Source organism: Pan troglodytes, chromosome 8 (assembly GCF_028858775.2).
Source record: "Pan troglodytes isolate AG18354 chromosome 8, NHGRI_mPanTro3-v2.0_pri, whole genome shotgun sequence".
Lineage (NCBI taxonomy): Eukaryota > Metazoa > Chordata > Mammalia > Primates > Hominidae > Pan > Pan troglodytes.
Window position 1 is genome coordinate 86,221,372 of NC_072406.2, and position 22,746 is coordinate 86,244,117.

At 43.0% G+C, this 22,746-nt stretch overlaps 1 protein-coding gene across 2 annotated transcripts in view; it reads left to right on the forward strand.

Annotated features, from left to right (window-relative positions):
* Positions 1–307: 307 nt before the first annotated feature.
* VCL (vinculin) overlaps positions 308–22,746 on the forward strand; it is a 119,291-nt gene continuing 96,852 nt past the window's right edge. Inside the window, exon 1 of one of the 2 annotated variants that reach the window (XM_001147346.7) lies at positions 308–794. In XM_001147346.7, coding sequence (XP_001147346.1) covers positions 627–794 — 168 coding nt within the window. In that variant the 5' untranslated portion in view covers positions 308–626. The remainder of the gene's footprint in view (positions 795–22,746) is intronic. The other variant, XM_507854.8, reaches the window with a different exon arrangement.

Genomic DNA, 22,746 nt, shown 5'->3' on the forward strand with positions numbered 1-22,746 from the left:
GTGCACCTCTGCTGTTTGAATCTTTTACTAAAAACCTTCCCATGCATTGCTGGGAGGGAATGGAAGGAGTATTTTGAGGGTGTCGTGTGAAGGGAAAAGTTGAGGAGGGGACGTGGGAGACCCCTTGGTCTCATCAAACTCTAGCGCCGCTTGAGGTGAGGAGACCCCGCCCGCTGAGGTGATTCTGCAGAGGGGCGGAGCCCCCCAGATCCGAGGCGGGAGGCGGCCCGGGGGCGGGGCCAGCCGGCTCCAGCGGCCCGCTCCGCTCCCACCATGCCCTTATAAGGAGCGCCCGGCGTTAGGGCTCGGGAATCCGGTAGCAATCCCGGCGGCTCAGCCCCAATCCCAGGCCCCTCCCTTGGGAATGGGGGAGGGGCGGGGTTTGGCGGCGCGGTGGCTGGGGCGGAGCATCTCGAAAAGGGACCAGTAGGAGTGGCGGCCCAGGTCTGAGCGGCGCTGCCATTGGGCGCGGCGACGAGAGGGGGCGGGGAGCCCGTGAGGCTGGTTACGCCGAGGGAAGCCCCGACTCCGTAGTCGCTGCACAGAGTCTGTCTCTTCGCCGGTTCCCGGCCCCGTGGATCCTACTTCTCTGTCGCCCGCGGTTCGCCGCCCCGCTCGCCGCCGCGATGCCAGTGTTTCATACGCGCACGATCGAGAGCATCCTGGAGCCGGTGGCACAGCAGATCTCCCACCTGGTGATAATGCACGAGGAGGGCGAGGTGGACGGCAAAGCCATTCCTGACCTCACCGCGCCCGTGGCCGCCGTGCAGGCGGCCGTCAGCAACCTCGTCCGGGTGAGCGCGCAGGGCCTGGCGCGGGAGCGGGCGCGGGAGGTATCCCCGGGGCCCCGGCCCGCGTCGCGGCTGCCTGTGGCCGGCTCGCTGGCCGTGGCTTTCCGCGTGGGTTCCGGAGCCAGGCGCCGAGGGTTCGAATGGCCTCTTCTCCGCCCTGTGACCTTGAGCGAGTCCTGAGCCTCTCCGGGCCTCAGTGTCCTCATCTATAAAATGGGAGCAGTCATGAAAAAGGCTGCCTTGCGGGCTTGTCGTGAAGATATGGCGAGGTATTATTCGTGGAGTGCCTCGCGCGGCGTGTGGCCCACAGCAGACACCCAATAAATGAGAGTTGCTGGGATGTCCGAGGGTCCCTGCCCCGCGCAGGCTTCGCCCCCACGTTGACTTCCTCGCTCTCAGCGCCTTTTAGGCCTCCTCGATCTGGCTGTGCGGGGGAGGGAGAGCGGGCCTTCCCACGGATCCCTTGCCTTCTCTTCTAGGGATCCTTATTTGAGCCACGTTGTCCTCCTTTCTAATACTTCTGCCCCTCACCCTGAGACCCGCCTCGCCCACCCCCGCTCCCCAGAGCTCCCTGTATTCCGCCCTTTTATTCACTTGCCTCACTCTCTGTCGCCTCCTCCTCCCTCCTGGGCATTTTACTTATGCTCACTCCTCTGGCACTCTCACACCTTTATGCAGTCCTTCGTGACCACAAGCCCGGTTTTTCCTTCCGCTCAGCCCTGCTGCCCTTCCTTTCATTCCCTCCTGTGGACATTTCCACCTGGCTTTACCTGCTGTCAAACGGCCTCCTCCCACTGGGGCCTTTCTAGACTCGGGGGCCCTCCTTGGCCCCTCCTCCTGGCAGGAAGCAAGATGGAGCTGTTGGGAGAGGCCTCTGGAATCTGGGATCTGCCGCCCCTGCCGGAGAGAAGGCTGGGGCATCCGCTCCCCATCCACAACTTTCCTGGTGGCTCTGCAGACCCCTGTAACCCACAGCTGTGACTCATAACCGAGGTGATTCCTAGAGGAGGTGGAGCCCACGTCTGAAATGGGAAAAAAGAGGTGCTGAGACCAGTCTCCCAAGACTCCCCTGGCTAATGTCACACTTTTCTTTCCCACCCTGGGTGGGTGACTCAGACTGGTCCTGCTTGTGAGGAACAATTTTGGAAAAAGTTCATACTGCTCCCCCACTGAGCTGTGTAAATAGTGTGTGTCAGGGCAGTTGGGCGGCAACTGTGGGTCTGTCTGGGTGGGGCTTGGGTTACTTTTCTGATTTGAGCACTTTAGTGCACTTAGAGGCTCTTTAGCAGCTGAAAGTCTTCCTCAGTCTTCAGGGGTCCCTGGACTGTCTCAAGCAATTTAGGAGACTGGTAGCTAGGAAGACAGGGTGACACCACCGACCAAATTCCTGATCTTTCTTCTCTATAGCTTTAGTAAGAATCTATTCATTCAGTAAGAATGCTGTATTCATTCACAATGTCTACTTGTACATTGTTCTTCTTTTTATAACTAATTTGAACAGAACACTCCAGAGTACATTCTTATGTAGTGTTGTCTAACATGGCTGCATTCCAGGCCTCCATTTTTCAACAAATAGGAAACAATGTAAAGAGACAAGGTAATAGTGTCTCTCCATGTAGTACTTCAGGAAATGAAATCTTAAAACCACATGTTGCACTTGGAACAGAGCTAGTGTAGTCTAGGGGTTGATATCTGGTTAGGCTATTTAGAGAAAAGTTATTTATGGGCTTCCATGCCATGAATTAATAAGCATTGAATGTCTGCTATATGGAAAACACTGCAATAAATCAGTGCTTCTCAGCTTAGAGTGTTCATGAAAATCATCAGTGGGGCTTTTTAGAAATTAAGATGTCCAGCTCCCACGGGTCAAGGCCTTTGTATTTTGCTTTTTTTTTTTTTTTTTTTTGAGACAGGGTCTCGCTCTGTCACGCAGGCACTGGAGTGCAGTGGCGTGATCATAGCTCACTGCAGCCTCCATCTCCTGGACTGAGAAAAATCCTCCCACCTCAGCCTCCCAAGTAGCTGAAGGCCTTTGTTTGTTTGTTTTTGAGATGGAGTCTTCCTCTGTCACGAGGCTGGAGTGCAGTGACACGATCTGGGCCCACTGCAACGTCCTCCTCCCAGGTTCAAGCGATTCTCCTGCCTTAGCCTCCCGAGTAGCTGGGACTACAGGTTCGCACCACCGTGCCCAGCTAATTTTTGTACTTTTAGTAGAGACGGGGTTTCACCATGTTGGCCAGGATGATCTCCATCTCTTGACCTTGTGATTTGCCTGCCTCGGCCTCCCAAAGTGCTGAGATTACAGGCATGTGCCACTGTGCCCGGCCAGGCCTTCGTATTTTTTAGGAAGCTCCATAGGTGATTGTGATATACGGCCTTAGTTAGGAAACACTGTAATACACACTGTGAGACAAATACAAAAGAAATAAGGTTATAAGATGAAAACAATGATATGTAGTTAAGTTATATACTTTCCAACACATACAAAAGAGGGGACTTGAGATTGGTGGTAGCTATGGGTTAGCAGAGACAAAGTAGGGAGGATTGTGCTGATAAATAGTTAATCATGAACAAAGGTACTTGTGAGTAAGTCACTTCCAGGTTACAGCAAGTAGATTATCTTGATTGCAGCTCAGGAGACAAGTTGGAGAGAAATTGGAGATGAAGTTGGTGCGTGACATATGGGCAGTGTAACATAGGCCTTATCCAAAAGGATGAACAATGAGAGCAGGAGGGGAAGGAGGATGACAGTAGTGTGTGAGAAAGACTGCGTGAGAATGGCGTGTGAGAATAGCATAGTGTGTTTTGGGGAGGCCAGAGGACCTACCCATTGCTTCACATTCTCGGTGCCAACTGTGACCGTTAAATATGTGGATTCTGTACATGCTTCAAGATTGTTCCTGGAGGTCAAGCCTTGTCTGATATTCCTCTCTTTTTAAAAAATTTTATTTTGGTTTTAAATAGAGACAGCGTCTTGTTATGTTGCCCAGGCTGGTCTCGAATCCCTGGGCTCAAGCAATCCTCCCGCCTTGGCCTCTCAAAGTGCTGGATTACAGTTGTGAGCTACTGTGCCTGGTCTGATATTTCTTTATATGGTCCTCAGTTCCTGCCCTCAAAATTGGCACATAGGATCCCTCAATAAATATTGTTGAAGGAACTATGGGAAGGGAGACAAATTGGGAAGCTTTTAAAATTGGTTGGTTATGAAGAAAATGAAGGCCTGGACTTGCGAGTGGCAGGGAAAATGGAGAAGGAATTAATCAGAAATATATTAGAAGAAGAAATAATAGAACTGGATAATTGAACTCTGAATTTGCTAGAAAAGAAACATAGTATTACGGTAAAATAATGAAACTGATTTTAGAACAAATCTTCTGGAATTTATGTGATCTGGGTGAGTATTTCTTGGGAGTTACTTTGGGAGGTTATATCCTTATTCTAGTGCTTTTCTTTGGGAATTTCTTTCAGATTATTTACATACGTATGCCAAATTAGTCTTATTTTGGTCAAGAAAATGTACATTTTGACTGAAGTAGGCATTCTTGAGCTCAACTACTTCATTTACTGTTCTTGAGCCTAAATGACTTTCGGATATTTCCATAATTAAAATTTACTAGATGAAGATGAAATTTTCAATTGTTGTAATAGTCATTCACTTATCAAGCAGGTGTTTATTGAGACCCCTTCCAATGTCAAAGCAATAAGTGTGATGCCTGGCACAATCAGTATGATACTGAATTGGAAGTCTTTTTTTTCTGAGATGGAGTTATGCTCTTATTGCCCAGGTTGGAGTGCAGTGGCATGATCTTGGCTCACCGCAACCTCTGCCTCCCAGGTTCAAGTGATTCTCCTGCCTCAGCCTCCTTAGTAGCTGGGATTACAGGCATGTGCCACCACGCCCGGCTAATTTTGGATTTTTAGTAGAGACGGGGTTTCTCCATGTTGGTTAGGCTAGTCTTGAACTCCTGACCTCAGGTTATCCGCCCGCCTCGGCCTCCCAAAGTGCTGGGATTACAGGCGTGAGCCACCACGCCCGGCTGAATTGGAAGTCTTAAGTGGCACTGAGGAAACAGAGTATGATGGAAAGTCAGAGGAAGACGAGATTACTTTTGATTGGAGAATCAGGGAAGGCTTCACAGAGGATATAACATTGAGTTGGGTCTTAAAGACAGATAGGATTTGAATATTTAGAGATGTGGTAAGAAAGGTATTACTTGGCCAAGCGTGGTGGCTCATGCCTGTAATCCCAGCACTTTGGGAGGCCGAGGCGGGCTGATCACGAGGTCAAGAGATGGAGACCATCCTGGCCAACAGGGTGAAACCCCGTCTCTACTAAAAATACAAAAATTAACTGGGCATGGTGGCACGCGCCTGTAGTCCCAGCTACTCGGGAGGCTGAGGCGGGAGAATCGCTTGAATCCGGGAGGTGGAGGTTGCACTGAGCTGAGATCTTGCCACTGCATTCCAGCCTGGTGACAAAGGGAGACTCTGTCTCAAAAAAAAAAAAAAAAAAAAAGAAAGACATTACTTACTTTTATGGGGGCAGAACTCATTAGGATTTGTAATTTCATGTATATTTGCTAAGCACAGTAGTCTGGTCACTGATATATATATATAATTTGCAACTGGGTCATCACTTTTACTCCACAATTAGGGAGGGGGTAGGGTGGGAGTATTTATTTATTTATTTATTTTGAGATAGAGTCTCACTCTGTAGCCCAAGCTGGAGTGCAGTGGCGTGACCTCAGCTCACTGCAACTTCTGCCTCCCGGGTTCAAGTGATTCTCCTGCCTCAGCCTCCCAGGTAGCAGGGATTACAGGCATGTACCACTTAAAACTCTATTTAAGGCAGTTTTAAACAGAGAGTGAGTCCAATTCAATAATGAAACAAGGAAGAGGAGGTAGTCAAGGGAAGGGTGGGAAAGGAAAAATAGGAGAAGGGCACAAGAAATTCTAAGAAGGCTTGGATTCAGCAGGCAGTGTGAAAAAGTCACAAGTCTTAGACTGAGTACTTTGTAGCATGGTATATAAATTTTTCTTTTTTTCATTAAAATGGCCCATAGAAATGTGTCAGTCTGTGATGTGACATTATAGTCATGCCAGTTTTGTTAATGGGGCTTCAGATACTTTGCTTTCTCCAGTGCATCTGAGAGCATGTGTTGTAAGTACTCCTTGGGCTCATGAAATATTTATTTTGGGAGTTTTTTGTGGCGTTGACTTTTATGGGCCTCACTTGTATATCATATGTTCTTGGGACCAGCTCTGGGACAAATAGCAGTATTATCTTCACTTTACACTGATAAATGGGAAAGACTGCTCTGCTCTTGTTTTGCTGTTGTTTAGAGATGGAGTCGCTCTGTCGCCCAGGCTGGAGTGCAGTGGTGTGATCATAGCTCACTGCAGCCTCGAACTCCTGGGCCCAACAGATCCTCCCACCTCAGCCTCCTTAGTAGCTGGGACTACAGGGGTGCACCTCCATGCCTGGCTAATTTAAAATTTTTTTTTATAGAGATAGGGTTTCACTATATTTCCAAGGCTGGTCTTGAACTCCTGGCCTCAAACAATACTGCTGCCTCAGCCTCCCAAAGTGCTGGGATTATAGGCATGATCCACTGTGTCCAGCCTACTCTGATCTTAAAAGGAGATCAGCAGTTAATTTTGTCATTTGTAATTATCAGTATTAACATCTGAAAATATTTTTGCTTTAAAATTTGTTTGATATTAGACTTTATTTCAGTTAAGTCAATAACAGTGTTTGGGTGGGTGATTTTTTTCTTCTTAATATATTTCTGTATTTTCCAATTTTTGAAAATTAATATATAATTCCTATGCTAAGGAAAAAATAGAGTAAATAAAAAGAATATTTATGTGATCATTTATAGCTCATAAAATACTTTTATATTTATAATCTCATAGCAATCTATGGGTAGGTATAGTGGTGGTCTCCGTTTTACAGATGAGGGAGGATACTGTAGTTCAGATAAATTAAGTAACCTGCCCACAGTGGCACAGCTAGTTAACCTGGACTTGAACTGTGGTCTGTTGTTCCAGATCCTCTGCTTTTTTTCACACCACCATTCCACATCTACTTAGAGCAAAGTTGTTAAATATCAGTGGAGGTTTCCCACCTAGAATCAGAAGCAACAGGAATGCTGTTAGTCATAGAGGTTCCATTTGTCCTGGGTCTGGCAACAGTATCTGTTTAGAGCCTGGCTTTAGCATAGCCTGCATGAATGGCCTATATGAGAAGAATGATGTGAAGGTAAGCTTGTTTCATAGCCACACCCAATTTCATAGCATTTCTTTTCTTTTCTTTTTTTTTTTTTTTGAAACGGAGTCTCACTCTCTTGCCCAGGCTGGAGTGCGGTGGTGCGATCTCAGCTCACCGCAACCTCCACCTCCTGGGTTCAAGCGATTCTCCTGCCTCAGCCTCCCGAGTAGCTGGGATTACAGGCATGCGCCACCATGCCCGGCTAATTTTTGTATTTTTAGTGGACACTAGGTTTCACCATGTTGGCCAGGGTGGTCTTGATTTCCTGACCTCAGGCCATCCACCCTCCTCGGCCTCCCAAAGTGCTGCGGTCACAGACATGAGCCACCGTGCCTGATCCACAGCATTTCTTTTTTGAGAAATTAGAGTAGATACAGATCAGCACAAAAGTATGCCTGCAAAACAGATGAAGAGTTTTTGTGGTATATGTGCCTGCTTAGCTTGAAGCCTGTTAGAATGAAATCGTATGTAAAATAACTTTGTAGATTACTTGGGGAATCATGAAGTTTCATTTGTAAAGCTGTTGCTACATCAAAAGAGATGTAAGAACGAGACAGATATCTATATCTATAGATAGATATATGTATTTTTCTTTTTTTTCTTTTTTGAGATGCAGTCTTGCCCTGTTGCCCAGGCTGGAGTGCAGTGGTGCGATCTTGGCTCACTGCAACCTCTGCCTCCCAGGTTCAAGCGATTTTCCTGTCTCAGCCTCCTGAGTAGCTGGGATTACAGTCGTGTGCCACCACGCCTGGCTATTTTTTTGTATTTTTAGTAGAGATGGGGTTTCACCATGTTGGCCAGGCTGGTCTCAAACTCCTGACCTCATGTGATCCACCTGCCTTGGCCTCCCAAAGTGCTGGGATTACAGGTGTGAGCCACTGCACCCAGCCAGAGACAGATATATATTTTGTTCCAATCATTTTTAACATTTACTCATGTGACTGAGAGAACAGAAGATTTTTGGAGATGGGCAGTTATCCGTCGGTATCCATGGGGGATTGGTTGCAGGAACCCCCCTCGGATACCAAAATCTGCAGATACTCAAGTTACTTACATAAAGTGGCGTGGTATTTGCATATAACCTATGCACATCCTCCTGTATACTTTGTCATCTCTAGATTACTTATACTGTAATACCTAATATGATGTAAATGTTATAGTTATACTGTTTTTTTAATTTTAATTTTTATTGTTGTATTGTTTTTTATTTTTATTTTTATTTATTTATTTTTTTGAGACAGAGTCTCGCTGTTTCACCCAGGCTGGAGTGCAATTGCACGATCTCAGCTCACTGCAACCTCTGCCTCCCAGATTCAAGAGATTCTCCCACCTCAGCCTCCTGAGTAGTTGGAATTACAGGCACCCACCATAATGCCTGGCTAATTTTTGTATTTTTAGTAGAGACAGCATTTCACCTTGTTAGCCAGGCTGCTCTTGAACTCCTGACCTCAGGTGATCCGCTCGCCTCGGCCTCCCAAAGTGCTGGGATTACAGGTGTGAGCCACTGTGCCCGGCCTATTTTTATTTGTATTTGTATATTTTTGATCTCCAGTTGGTTGAATCCATAGATGTGGAACTCAAGGATATGCAGGGCTATAGCTATGTTTAAATTTTAATGGAACCACAACTTAAATGTTTGTTTACATCCACACAGTGGAAAATTGGGCTTTTCTAAAGCTGTTTTATAAATAGAGCTGGTATAACTCTAAATGGACAAAGTAAGAGGGCAAAAGTCCTCTGGTATCAGCAACAGTAGCTTAGATTGGGTCCTCCTGTTACAGTCCTGGAGTAAGGACAACAGTAGGACAAACTACTTTTATAGGACTCATTTGAATTTTACTATTTCTTAGATATTTGTTTAAAAACAAACTAGCCTGGTTATTTCATACACAGGTTGAGTATCTCTAATCTGAAAATCTGAAATCTGAAATGCTCCAAAATCTGACTTTTTGAGTATTGACATGATGCCACTTGTGGAAAATTCCACATCTGACCTCTTGATAGGTAGAAGTCAAAACTTTGTTTCATGCACAAATTATTACAACTATTATGTAAAATTACCTTCATGCTATGTGTATATGAAACATAAATGAATTTTGTGTTTAACCTTTGGTCCTATCTCCAATATAGCTCATGATATATATGCAAAAATTCCGAAATCCAAAAAAATCTGAAATATGAGATACTTCTGATCTGAAGCATTTCAGATAAGGGATATTTAACCTGTACTTATTTAATTACTCATCATTTATATAGTTATGAAGTGTTTATGTTTTATATATAGTCATTTTATTTTTATTTATTTATTTATTTTGAGACAGGATCTTGCTCTGCTGCTCAGGCTGGAGTGCAGTGGCACAATCTGGGCTCACTGTAGCGTCGACCTACTGGGCATTGATCCTCCCACCGCAGCCTCCCGAGTAGTTGGGTCTACAGGCTTACACCATCATGCCCAACTATTTTTGTATTTTTAGTAGTATTTAAACAAATATCCAAATGGGGTTTTGCCATGTTGCCCAGGCTGTTCTTGAACTCCTGGGCTCAAGTGATCCACCTGCCTTGGCCTCCCAAAGTGCTGTGATTACAGATGTGAGCCAGTGTGCCTGGCCAGGATTGTCATTTTAAGAGCCTTCTGACAACTTCCCAGTCTTTCACTGCACCCTTAGGAAATGGGTAGGATAGGAATATCCTCATTATCCACAGCCTATAGTTCAGCATAGCATGGAGATGCTCTGTTATTGCACTCATACTTGTTCAGTGTTTGTCATCTCACTAAGTTGTAGGTTCCTCAGTGGCAGGGACAATATGCCTCTCCGGGTTATAGGTATGCAATATACTTTTTTTTGAGACGGAGTTTCGCACTGTTGCTCAGGCTGCAGTGCAGTGGGACAATCTTGGCTTACTGCAACCTCTGCCTCCCAGGTTCAAGTGATTCTCCTGCCTCAGCCTCCTGAGTACCTGGGATTACAGGCACGTGCCACCACACCCAGCTAATTTTTGTATTTTTAGTAGAGACAGGGTTTTACCATGTTGGTCAGGTTGGTCTCGAACTCCTGACCTCAAGTGATCCACCTGCCTTGGCCTCCCGAAGTACTGGGATTACAGGCATGAGCCGCTGCGCTCAGCCTAAATTTTTTTTTCTTTTTTTTTTGAGATGGAGTTTCACTCTTGTTGCCCAGGCTGGAGTGCAGTGGCACAATCTCCGCTTACTGCAACCTCTGCCTCCTGGGTTCAAGTGATTCTCCTGCCTCAGCCTCCCAAGTAGCTGGAATTACAGGCACCCACCACCATGGACGGCTAATTTTTGGTATTTTTAGTAGAGATGGGGATTCACCATGTTGGCCAGTCTGGTCTCGAAGTCCTGACCTGAGGTGATCTACCCGCCTTAGCTTCCCAAAGTGCTGGGATTATAGGCATGAGCCACCGCACCCGGCCTAAATTTTTAAATTAAGTGAACATATGCATAGCATTTATTTTTATTTATAACATATAATATTAGGAATTATCGTACAGTGAATATTTCCCATCCCCAGCTGTCAAATATCTGGTATAGTCAAATTTGAGCCATCTCATGGAATTTATAATGGGCTTTGACTGAAACAAGTGAAATATATACTAAGAGAGAGGAATGAATGGCTAACTGCCCATTGTTTGAGATAACAAAAGTGTTCAGGCTATTTTGGGTTGTGGTTTTTCTGTTTCAGAGTCATTTCAGCTATGCAGATCACTTACTAAATTCATAACGTGAGAGTATGTTGCCTTCTATCTGAAAGTGGCGTTGGGATTTTGCATTCTCTTCTTGGGAGTGCCTTTTTAAAATTTAATGATTTAGACCAGATGTTGATATATTATTTGGAGCCCTGCTGGTTACAATGTAGTCTCATACTATGAGTCAGAATTCCTCATTAAAGGATCTTTATTTCCCTGAACCATATGGCAAGAGACAAAGATATCACAAAGTTGATCTGCTGCTTTTTTGCTTTCTGGCTGATTTGGGCCCAGCCTTTTCATTAAACCTTTAGGTCATGGTTCCGACAGCGGGGTGTATTTTTACATAATAAACCAGCATTAGGGCAGTATCAAAAGAAGTAGCGGTCTTTAATTAGCAAATATCAGAGATTAGCTGCTTTCTTTGTAGATGTTTCTTTCTAGAATATGCTGTTTGGTCAGAATTCTTGATGAGGAAGGTCCATTCAGTCAGTTCTTGTTGCTCTCAGGCAGGTCAGCCCTTAAACCTTTCCATACAGATAGGACTAGAATAAAAAACAAACTTCTGCCTTGGCATTTTTAAGCTTCAACAACTTTCAGTGCTATATAATGTAAATCCTTAAGAGTTAGCTTTTGGGGGGGAAAAATTCAAGTCTGTAATAAGACTGAAAGATAGAGAAGAAATTTGATATATTGGAGGAAGGACGTCCCATTGAAAGCTTTCATGTGTCTTTCTTTTCCTTGTACCTTGGATCTGTAGAAGTCTTGCAGTATATGTTTGAATATAGTGGGCCACATAAGTTCAGGTGAAATCATTTTCAAATTGTCTAGGTGGCTGCTGCTTTTTTTTTCCCCCCCCAGCCATTTTAGTATTTAATTCTGTTTTTTATTTTTATTTTTTTTGAGATGGAGTCTCACTCTATTGCCCAGGCTGGAGTGCAGTGGCGCCATCTCGGCTCACTGCAAGCTCCGCTTCCCGGATTCACGCCATTCTCCCACCTCAGCCTCCCGAGTAGCTGGGACTACAGGCACCTGCCACCACGCCCGGCTAATTTTTTTGTATTTTTAGCAGAGATGGAGTTTCACCATGTTAGCCAGGATGGTCTCGATCTGCTGACCTCGTGATCTGCCTGCCTCAGCCTCCCAAAGTGCTGGGATTACAGGCATGAGCCACCGCGCCCGGCTTTAATTCTGTTTCTATTGGGAATTGTTATGGAAAGGAAAGCTGTCTTACCTTATTTATTAATTATTATTATTATTTTGAGGCAGAGTCTCACTCTGTTGCCCAGGCTATGGCATGATCTTGACTCACTGCAACCTCCACCTCACGGGTTCAAGCAGTTCTCCTGTTTCAGCCTCCCAAGTAGCTGGGACTACAGGCATGCGTCACCACACCTGGCTAATTTTTGTATTTTTAGTAGAGACGGGGTTTCACCTATTGGCCAGGCTGGTCTTGAACTCCTGACCTCAAATGAACCACCCCCTCGGCCTCCCAAAGTGTTGGGATTACAGGCATGAACCACTGCGGCCAGCCACCTTTTTCTTTTTTTTATTTTTCTTTACTTTTTTGAGATGGAGTCTTGCTCTGTTGCCCAGGCTGGAGTGCAGTGGTGAGATCTCAGCTCACTGCAACCTCTGCCTCCTGGGTTCAAGTGATCCTCCCTCTTCAGCCTCCCAAGTAGCCGAGATTACATGCATGCGCCACACACCCGGCTAATTTTTTGTATTTTTAGTAGAGACAGAGTTTTACCATGTTGGCCAAGCTGGTCTCAAACTCCTGACTTCAAGTGATCCATCCGCCTCGGATTCCCAAAGTGTTGGGATTACAGGCTGTGAGCCACTGCACCAGCCTACCTTTTTCTTCTTAACAAGTTACAAAAAGATTTATTAGGGAAGGAAGTTGAGAATATGTAAGTAGGGAATTTTGTTCTTTTGTATTTTTATCAAAGTATTTTAGTTTTCATATTGCATTAAAAAATAATACTGTTGAACAGTATACTATTAGTAATCACTTTTTATCATGCTGTGTCTTCATATAGTCTGAAAGAATAATTTTTCGTTACAAAATAATGCATTTTTATTGTTGAAAATTTAGAAAATCTATCTTTATTTGCAATCTTCTGTCAGTATTTCTCAGCCTTTTTCATTTCTGTCTACTTGAACTTGATTTGCATCATTTTTTCTTGTTACTCCAAACCAATTTATGTTTCTCTGGGTATAAATACAAATTTAACTATATATAGATGCACCAGCTCTTATCCTTTTCACCGTTTAAAAAAAAAACAACAAACAAAAACAAAACCTATCTCTAATTCACTTTCCTGCTTATGAATTTTCAAAGCAAGGTGAGGAAACCCACTGTCTTAAAATACCCCAAGACTTTCTCTGCCATCTGGGGAGCTGTGCTCTAGATAGGAAACTGCTGCTTCAGAAAATATGAAATGAAATAACTTCAAGATAATGAACCTCATCCTGAAAACTTCTGGTCTCAACATACTTATTAAGACATGGGGGCTGGGCATGGTGGCTCACGCCTGTAAGCCCAGCACTCTGGGGTGCTGAGGCAGGTGGATCACCTGAGGTCAGGAGTTCGAGACCAGCCTGGCCAACATGGCGAAACCCCATCTCTACTAAAAATTCAAAAAATTGGCTGGGCATGGTGGCAGGTGCCTGGAATCCCAGGTACTTGGGAGGCTGAGGCAGGAGAATCGTTTGAACCCAGGAGGCAGAGATTGCAGTTAGCTGCGCCATTGCACTCCAGCGTGGGCAACAAGAGTGAAACTCTATCTCAAAAAAAAAAAAAAAAAAAAGAGACGGGGTCAAATAACCATTGATTAAATTAAGTATGTGCATTGCATGTATGCAAAGAGGTAGAGTGGGATAGAGTGTTAGGTAAAAAGGAACTTGTATAATTAGACGTAGGAAATGGGGAACTCACTGCCTTCTTTCAAGTCCCTTGGTAAATGTAGATTTTATGTCCTCATATACTGGATCATCAGTCCTTGGATGATGGATTTCATATCGAATTTTCTTCCCCCTCTCCTCCCTACTCTCCTAGGGTGTCTCCCTTTAGACTGTTGGTTTCTGGAGGGCAAGGAGTGGGTTTTATTCTTTATATTATTGGTTCTGTGTTTACCATAGTCTCCTGCTCATGGTAGTTCTTCAATTAAGTGTGTTATGTTCTGATATTTAATATACCAGCTAGTCATTTTAGGTTATTTTATGATAATAAGGATAGCTGATTATCTCTTGCCTCCACTGGAAGGCATGATGTTTCTCTTTTCCTGCCCTCAAATGTTGCTATGTACCAAATATTTATACAGTCTCAAAGAGAAACAAAGATTCATAAATGATATTATATTGTGTTGGGTACATATTTTGAACTTTTAGATTCCAAAAAATTCCATGTCACTTCTATCAGAAATTAGCACACTGGATTGGCATAAGTGTGGGGTGTGTGTATAGAGGAGAGAGGTGGTGAATCTTAGAACTCGAAATGTTTTACAAATGTTGTTAAGCTGCAGAAAATAGAGTCTTTGGCCCTTAGAGAATTTCCCACTGATAAAATTTCCAGTTGAATGACTTTTAAGGGGAAAGTGGCTGAATTTCACTGCACTTCTTACCACAGCTGGCCACCATCCAAGTCAAAGTCATTCCTTCTTTTGAAATAAGCTTAAGTTATTCCCATGAGTAAGCTTTCTGTGAAGAAAGAAATGGCACAGTTGTTAGAGTTGAGAGTTGAGGAACCTTTGTTATATAGCTTTCTTGTGTTTCCAGCCTTCTCTTTGTCCTCTCTCCATCCCTGGAGAACTGGCTCATCTTTTATCTACCAGGTGGATAACATGTTTTTATTCTTGCAATTAAAATAGATAAGGGTATATGAATAGGCTAGTAAATCTCATAAGAAAAAATGTAGATCAGCAACACTTAAATTTCTCATTCTACAATTCTCCCCAAATAGTAAAGTTACTTGTCAAGCTCCAGCTATGCACATTGCTAGGTGCTGGGATATATAAGATATGGTCTCTGGCCTCAAGTTGCCTAAAACACAGATGAAATCAATAATCGTATAAAAAAGATTTATTCACATCCTCTCCACCAATATAATTGTTGCAGAATTTATATTATTCTTCTTAAAGAGTTGTGTGTTAACTACTACAAATACAGTGGTTTTTCTTCTTTGGAGTCATGGAGAAGATGTGAAGTGGTAGGGACGTGGGGGAAGAGTGACACACACACAGTAGGCCAGCAGCAGATCGAGACTGGTATGGTATGAGAGGAGTGAGGAGATGGTGGGCCACCCAGTTAGGAAGAGACCTTTGAGCATTGGCCTCAGCTGCTTTCTGCTTGTGGCTGCCCAAACTCACTGGGTTTTTGTTTCCTCCAAAGTACAGTGCTTCCTGTTGGCCTTCCTTCTGCCTGATGTACTCTTCTGTAGTTCTTTACTTGGATAATTTCTACTAATTCTCAGTTTTCATAGTAAATGTCCATTTTTCAGGGACACTTTCCCTGACTACCTCTAAGCTAGGTTAGGCCCTTCTATCATGTACTTTCTATATTTTTTCCTTATTATGCTTATCACAATTGTAATTAATTATTTGTGTGATTATTCACTGTTTAACATCTCTCCCCACCAGAGCCTCAGGGGCAAATATTGGCTCTGCTGTGTTTGTCTCTGAATTTTTAGTATCCATCATGGTGCTTGGCATATAGTAGGATCTTGCCTTGTGGAGTAAAGTATTTGTTCAATAAACAAATAGGAAGGCCATTTTCTGCTGTGATCAAAAACTGTTTTAAGCTTCTTTGGAGAAATATATATCAGGCTGTGGTTGAATCTTGGTGAAATTTAACTGCCAATTAGGAAAGTAGCTGTAAATAATTGCTTAACACAGGGCATTGCATGCAAAAGGACCATCTAATTTGTGTTCTCTGAGTGAAAAAAATTTAGGCACAGAGTCCTGGGGTGCAGATGGGGATAATCCTGCACAGCCCAGCACAGGATTATACAGAATATGTAAGTGTGAATAAAAAAATAAACATGGATGTAGAATTCTCTATTAGTTTTGATCTTTTGCAAATGAGCAGAATAGCCATCTTTGGCAAAATGTGGTAGTATGAGTTAGCAAATACCAAAGTCACACTTTAGATATAGATACTAGATAAATCAGCATATGATAATCAGCACATGATAAAAATTTTGGGAAGCAGTACAGTAGTATAATGGTTAAGCATTAAACTCCTTATTTTTAAATCCCATTGTTGACACCTTCGAGATAGGTAACATTGGGGAAGTTATTTAATCTCCATTTCTCTTGATCCTCCTATGTAAAACAAAGGTAAAGATAGTACCTGGCTGATAATGTTGTTGTTGTGTGGGTTAAATTAGTTCATTAAAATGTTTATAACTATTCCTGACACAGAGCTAAGAGCTTTATGAGTGTTGGATTGTATCATTACTATATTTTCCCATGATTTTAAGTCATATTTTAAACGTTAGTCTAATGAAAAGGCAGTGTTGATTTAAAAAAAAATGTCTAAGCATAGCTTCTAACTTTTATTCAACAAGGCAAAATGCCAACGAAAGCTTTCAGTAGAATTCCATATGTTGTGGAATATACAGTTTTACCAACTGTGGGGAAAATATCACTCACAGTTTTAGGTGCTTGAACCTTTGATTGCCAGTTTCCCATGATTAAAGATAGACATCTAAATTTTTAATTTATATTTATTTTGTTAGAAGCAATAGTGAGGGAAAAAGTATATATATATTTTCCAATTTGAAGCAAGAATTAGGGTTTAGGATTTAGGGTTTTAACTCAAGCATTAATTGTCTTTTCTCTTTTCTTTTCTTTCTTTTCTGTTCTTTTTTGGAGACAGGGTCTCACTCTGTCACCCAGGCTGGAGTGCAATGGCTCAATCTCGGCTCACTGCAGCCTCAACCTCCTGAGTTCAGGTGATTCTCCCACATCAGCCTCCCCAGTAGCTAGGACTGCAAGCATGCGCAGCTATGCCTGGCTAATTTTTTTTGTATTTTTAGCAGAGACGGGGTTTTCCCATGTTGCCCAGGCTGGTCTTGAACTCCTGGACTTAAGCAGTCCACCCGCCTCAGCCTCCCAAATTGCTGGGATTACAGGCATGAGCCACTATGCCCGGCCGGTGTCCTATTTTCTTAAAAAAAAAAAAAAAGAAAAAAAGAAAAACGAAAATCCCAAAGAGGTACCCAGGCCATTCACTGAAACAATAAGATAGAACCAGCTTTCCAGGTAGAGTTGAGAAATATTATGCATTTGTGAAATACAATTCATCATATTCTGGAACAGCCAATTTAGTTTTGAGACAGGGTCTCACTCTGTTGTTCAGGCTGAAGTGCAGTGGTGTGATCTCAGCCCACTGCAACCTCCACCTCCCAGGCTCAAGCTTGCATTAGTCTCCTGAGTAGTTGGGACTACATGCGTGCACTACCATACCTGGCTAATTTTTGTATTTTTTGTAGAGATGGGGTTTCTGCCATGTTGCCCAAGCTGGTCTTGAACTCCTGGGCTCAAGCGATTCTCCCACCTCAGCCTCCCAGAGTGCTGGGATTACAGGTGTGTCACCATGCCCAGCAGCTTATCAAATATTTAATGAGTACATTCTATTCCGGATACTAGACTAACTTAATTTCTCTTGTCTGAAAAAAGGGATAGAATCGCTTTCAGATTCCTACCAAATATAGGAGTAATAGAATTGAAAAGTGAGATTAGGAGACCTTAACTACTAGTTTAGAGGTTATACTCAGTATTTCTAGTCTTTCAAGAAGTTTTTTGCTATGCAGATTTAATTTCAAAGTCTTAAATTAATTAGCATTTCTACTATTCTCCTGAGTAATAAAAGGATATTAAAACAATTTTTGGCCAGGCCCTGTGGCTCACGCCTGTAATCCCAGCACTTTGGGGGGCCGAGGCGGGTGGATCACTTGAGGTCAGGAGTTTGAGACCAACCTGGCCAACATGGTGAAACCCCATCTCTACTAAAAACACGAAAAATTAGCCGGGCGTGGTGGCTTGCGCCTGTAATCCCAGCTACTCGGGAGACTGAGGCAGGAGAATCGCTGGAACGCGGGAGGTGGAGGTTGCAGTGCCACTGCACTCCAGCCTGGGTGACAGAGGGAAACTCTGTCTCCAAAAAAAAAAAAGTTTATATTTCCCACTTGGTAATTTCTTTAGTTCTTCCAGTTTGCTAATTCTTGTGTAGTAGTTTCTAATATGCCATTTAATCCATTCACTGCATTTTTAATTTAAATGACAGTCTTTTCCTTTTTTTCTTCCTTTTTCTTTTTATTTTTGAGAGGAAGTCTCACTCTGTTGCCCAGGCTAGAGTGCAGTGGTGCGATCTTGGCTCACTGCAACCTCCGCCTCCCAGGTTCAAGCGATTCTCCTGCCTCAGCCTCCCAAGTATCTGGGATTACAGTCATCCACCACCACATCAGGCTAATTTTTGTAGTTTTAGTAGAGACAGGGTTTTACCATGTTGGTCAGGCTGATCTTGAACTCCTGACCTCAAGTGACCTGCCCACCTCAGCCTCCCAATGTGTTGGGATTATAGGCATGAGCCACTACGCTCAGCCTTTTTTCTTTTTATTTATTTGCTTTTGTAAATAATGGGGTCTGCCTGTGTTTCCCAGGCTGGTCTTGAACTCTTGAGCTCAAGGGATCCTCCTGCCTGGGCCTCCCAAAGTCTTGGGATTACAGGCATGAGCCACCACATCCAGCCTAAATGACAGTCTTTTTCCCTTCTATAATTCCCTTTGGATCTTTTTCAAAATCTGCTTCAGTTTTGATAGTCTCTTGTTCTTTTATTATACTTAAAATTGTCATTTCTTGTTGTTCGTGTTGTTTTCCTTGGAGTATAGAAACTATAAGAGCTTAATACCAGAGCGAGAATAGCAAGGCACCTTTAAAATCTGGTGAAGGCTGGGTAAGGTGGCTCATGCCTGTAATCCCAGCACTTTGGGAGGCTGAGGCAGGCAGATTGCTTGAGCGTAGAAGTCTGAGACCAGCCTGGGCAACATGACGAAACTCCTTCTCTACAAAAAGTATAAAAATTAACTAGGCATGGTGGTGTATGCCTGTAGTCCCAGCTACTTGGGAGGCTGAGGTGGGAGGATTGCTTGAGCTGGAGATCGTGCCACTGCCCTCTTGCCTGGGCAACAGAGCGAGACTCTGTCTCAAAAAGAAAAAAAAAATCTGGTGAAATGTGAGGATATATATAGGATATACATATATATATATAAAAATACATATATATATGTGTATTATTTTATTTTATTTTATAGAATGGGGTTTTACCATGTTGCTCAGGCTGGTCTTGAACTCCTGGGCTCATGTGATCTACCTGCCTTGGCCTCCCAAAGTGCTAGGATTACAGGTGTAAGCCACCGTGCCCAGCTGGAATGTAAGCTTCTGACGGACTTGGGCTAGGACTGTGAACTTAGCCTCTGATGCCAAGGAGCAAACATGGAATGAAAGCAGGCCAAAGGCCCTTTTGCATAATATGACAGTAAGGCAGGAAGGGAAGTTCATTCCACTTTAGAGAGGCAGTGTTTGAAGCATGAGGAAGTTTGCCAGCCAGAGAAAATGGGAATACCTTCTGTGCAGAGTGAATACAAAGATACAAGGGTGTGAATGTGCAGTTAGGGAATGGGGAAGCTTTAGTAATGAGACTGTTAAGGTGGATTGTGTCCCTTGTGAAGGGACTCAGACGACATAAATCAGTTAAAAAAAAACAAAACTAACTTCAGTTTTTGAATAGGTATAGGATTCACCTGGTTCAAAATTTAAAAGGTAAAGGTATACAGTGAAAAGTCTCCCTTTCCACCTTGAACTCCAGCCACCCAGTTTCCCTCCTCATAGGAAACTGATGCACTTAAGAAACCCAATGTCTTGGATATGCTTCTAGAGATAGTTTGTGCACAATCTGGCAGTAACTAGTCCCCTTTCATACAAATGAAGACCTGTTATACTGTCTTGTCCTGTTTCTTGATTTTTTTTCATCCTTTGCATGTTTTGGGGAACATTTCTTGCTTGTATCTACAGAACTTTCTCTTCTTTTGACAGTTAAATAATAGTCCCTTGATGGTTGTAGATAATTTATTAAACTAGACCCTTATGGAAGGTTATTTGTGATCTGTTGCTGTTTCAGACAATATGGCAAAGAATGACACAAATATGTCAGTTTACGTATGTGCAAGTACAGTTACAGGATAATTTCTAGAAGAGGAACATACTAAGCATTGGATGTTAGAAAACAGAGAAATCTTTTATTATTATTATTTTTACTTTATTTTACTTTAAGTTCTGGGATACACATGCAGAACATGCAGGTTTGTTACATAGGTATACATGTGCCATGGTGGTTTGCTGCACCTATCAACTCATCATCTAGGTTTTAAGCCCCGCATGCATTAGGTATTTGTCCTAATGCTCTCCCTCCCCTTGTCCCCCATCCCCCTACAGGCCCCAGTGTGTGATGTTCCCCTCCCGAAACAGAGGTGTTTAAGCTGATGTATAAAATTTTGGTAAAATAATCCTGGTAGTATTGAGGAAGATAGATTGGAGCGCTGGTGAGACACTGGGGTTGGAGAGCCATCCATTCAAGCAAGAGGTAGTAAGAGCTGCCTTCAGGCAGTGGTAGGAGTGCAGATAGAGAAAAGACACATCTGCAGCATGTGTAGAATACAAGAGGGAGAGGGAGGAAAAAGAAAAGATAAATTCTAGAGATAGACTCATTATTACTTAATTTATATTTGGATTCATAGTGTTCTCGATTTTGAAAATGAATCAGTAAAGTAAATGTTTTAAAAATAACTAACTGGCCCGGTGTGATGGCTCACGCCTCTAATCCCTGCACTTTAGGAGGTTGAGATGGTCAGATCACCTGAGGTCAGGAGTTTGAGACCAGCCTGGCCAAAATGGTGAAACCCTTTCTCTACTAAAAATACAAAAATTAGCCGGGCGTGGTGGCGGGCGCCTGTAATCCCAGCTACTCAGGAGGCTGAGGCTGGAGAATTGCTTGAACCCAGGACTTGGAGGTTGCAGTGCGCCGAGATCGTGACATTGCACTCCAATCTGGGCAACAAGAGTGAAACTCCGTCTCAAAAAAAAAAAATGAAAAAAATTACTAATTTATTTTCAGGGGAGCACTATGTGGTTATTATCTCTATTTTACAGGTAAGGAAACTAAGGCTGAAAGCATTTGAGTAACTTGTCCCGAGCCAGTAATTGGTGGTGTCGGAGTGCAAATATTTTTATTATGCAAATGAGCTTACTTTGAGATGCAGGGCAGAAAACTTAGAATTCTTATTAAATCTAAAAGATCTCATCAATGATTTTATTGAAGCTGAATATGAAAGAAGTCATGCCTTAACCTTTTTGATCTCACTTGGAAAAAGAAAAACTAAATACAATAGCTGGTAGCATGGATCCACCTAGAGAGATGCTGCAAGAAAACACAATCTAGTTGAAGTGAGAGCTCAAAGGATGGCGCATAAGGAAAGGGCTTGAATTCAGGAATGCCAGTGTTTTTTAATGACTGATATGTATTCCAAGCTGGGAGGGACAGATATCTATGCTAGTAAGAAAAAGCAGGGTCAATCACTTGGTGGCTCATGCCTGTAATCCCAGCACCTTGGGAGACCGAGGTGGGTGGACCACTTGAGCTCAGGAGTTTGAGAGCAGCCTGGGCAACATGGCGAAACCCTGTCTCTACAAAAAATACAAAAATTAGGTGGGCATGGTGGTGCACACCTGTAGTCCCAGCTACTCAGGAGGCTGAGGCAGAAGGGTCACTTGAGCCCTGGAGGTTGAGGCTGCAGTGAACCATGATCGCCCCACTGCATTCTGGCCTGGGCAACAGAGCAAGACCTTGTCTCAAAAAAAAAAAAAAAAAAAAAAAAAAAAAGAGAGCGAGAGATAAAACAGTAGGGTAATCTGTTTATGATGTATGTGTGGAAGAGTGCATACTAAAATGGTGGCGGGATTGAATGGTAGGATTTCAGGTTAAATAATTGTTTTAATGAAAAACTTTTTCTGACCATAGTTTGTGCTTTTACCCTAACAATGAACATGTGCCACTTTGGAAATAAGAGAAATGAGTTCCGTATTTCCCCTCCATCTTTTTGTTATTGTTTGTACTCTTCCCACTGCCTGGAGTTGCCCTTCCTCTCTCATTAGAATGGGCCCAGTGCAGATGTCACTCTCTTCATGAAGCTCTTCCTAGGCTGCTCAGTTGAAGTAAATCTCTCCCTTTGCTGTGTTCCTAAAATATTTGACTATGGTTGTTATCATGAATTAGAACTAATTGTGTTCGTGTCTGTTTCCACCCCTCCTTTCTCTGACCCCCCTACCCAGCTTCCAAATTTGAGTCCGTAGAATGAGAGTAGTTACAGACTTCAATGTTGAATTGGTTGCATTTTCAGCACTGCAGTTTTTTTTTTTCCCTGTCAGAACAAGAAAAGATAGATAAAAATTCTGAGTCATAGAAGAATGACTTAAAACTTCCGAAGGCAATGATATATCTATGTAAGCCATATGAATACTCTTTCCTAATTTGGGAACTCTCTGGAGTAAACAGGGCCATAAATAAATAAACCATCTCTGGAACTACCATACCTATTACATCTGTAAAACCAAAACATGATTGCCACATTTCAACTGACATATACCAGAAGACTCTGTCTCTGAACTGGAAGCTCCAACTTGGGCTGTTCTAAAGCTTCCGTAAAAAGGCAAATTCCTCAGTTAGTCTGCTGAAGTTATATACTATAATGATGGCACTAGAGAATGAGAATGCAAAAATCTCCTTTTTTCTCCTTCTTGTCTAGAGATTGAACGTTTTACTTATTCTTGCCAGATAAATAAACCATTCCTCTTCTTTTTTTTTTCCAACAAATGTTCCGTTGATCTTTCCTTTTACATCTTTTTTCTTCTTTTTTTCCTC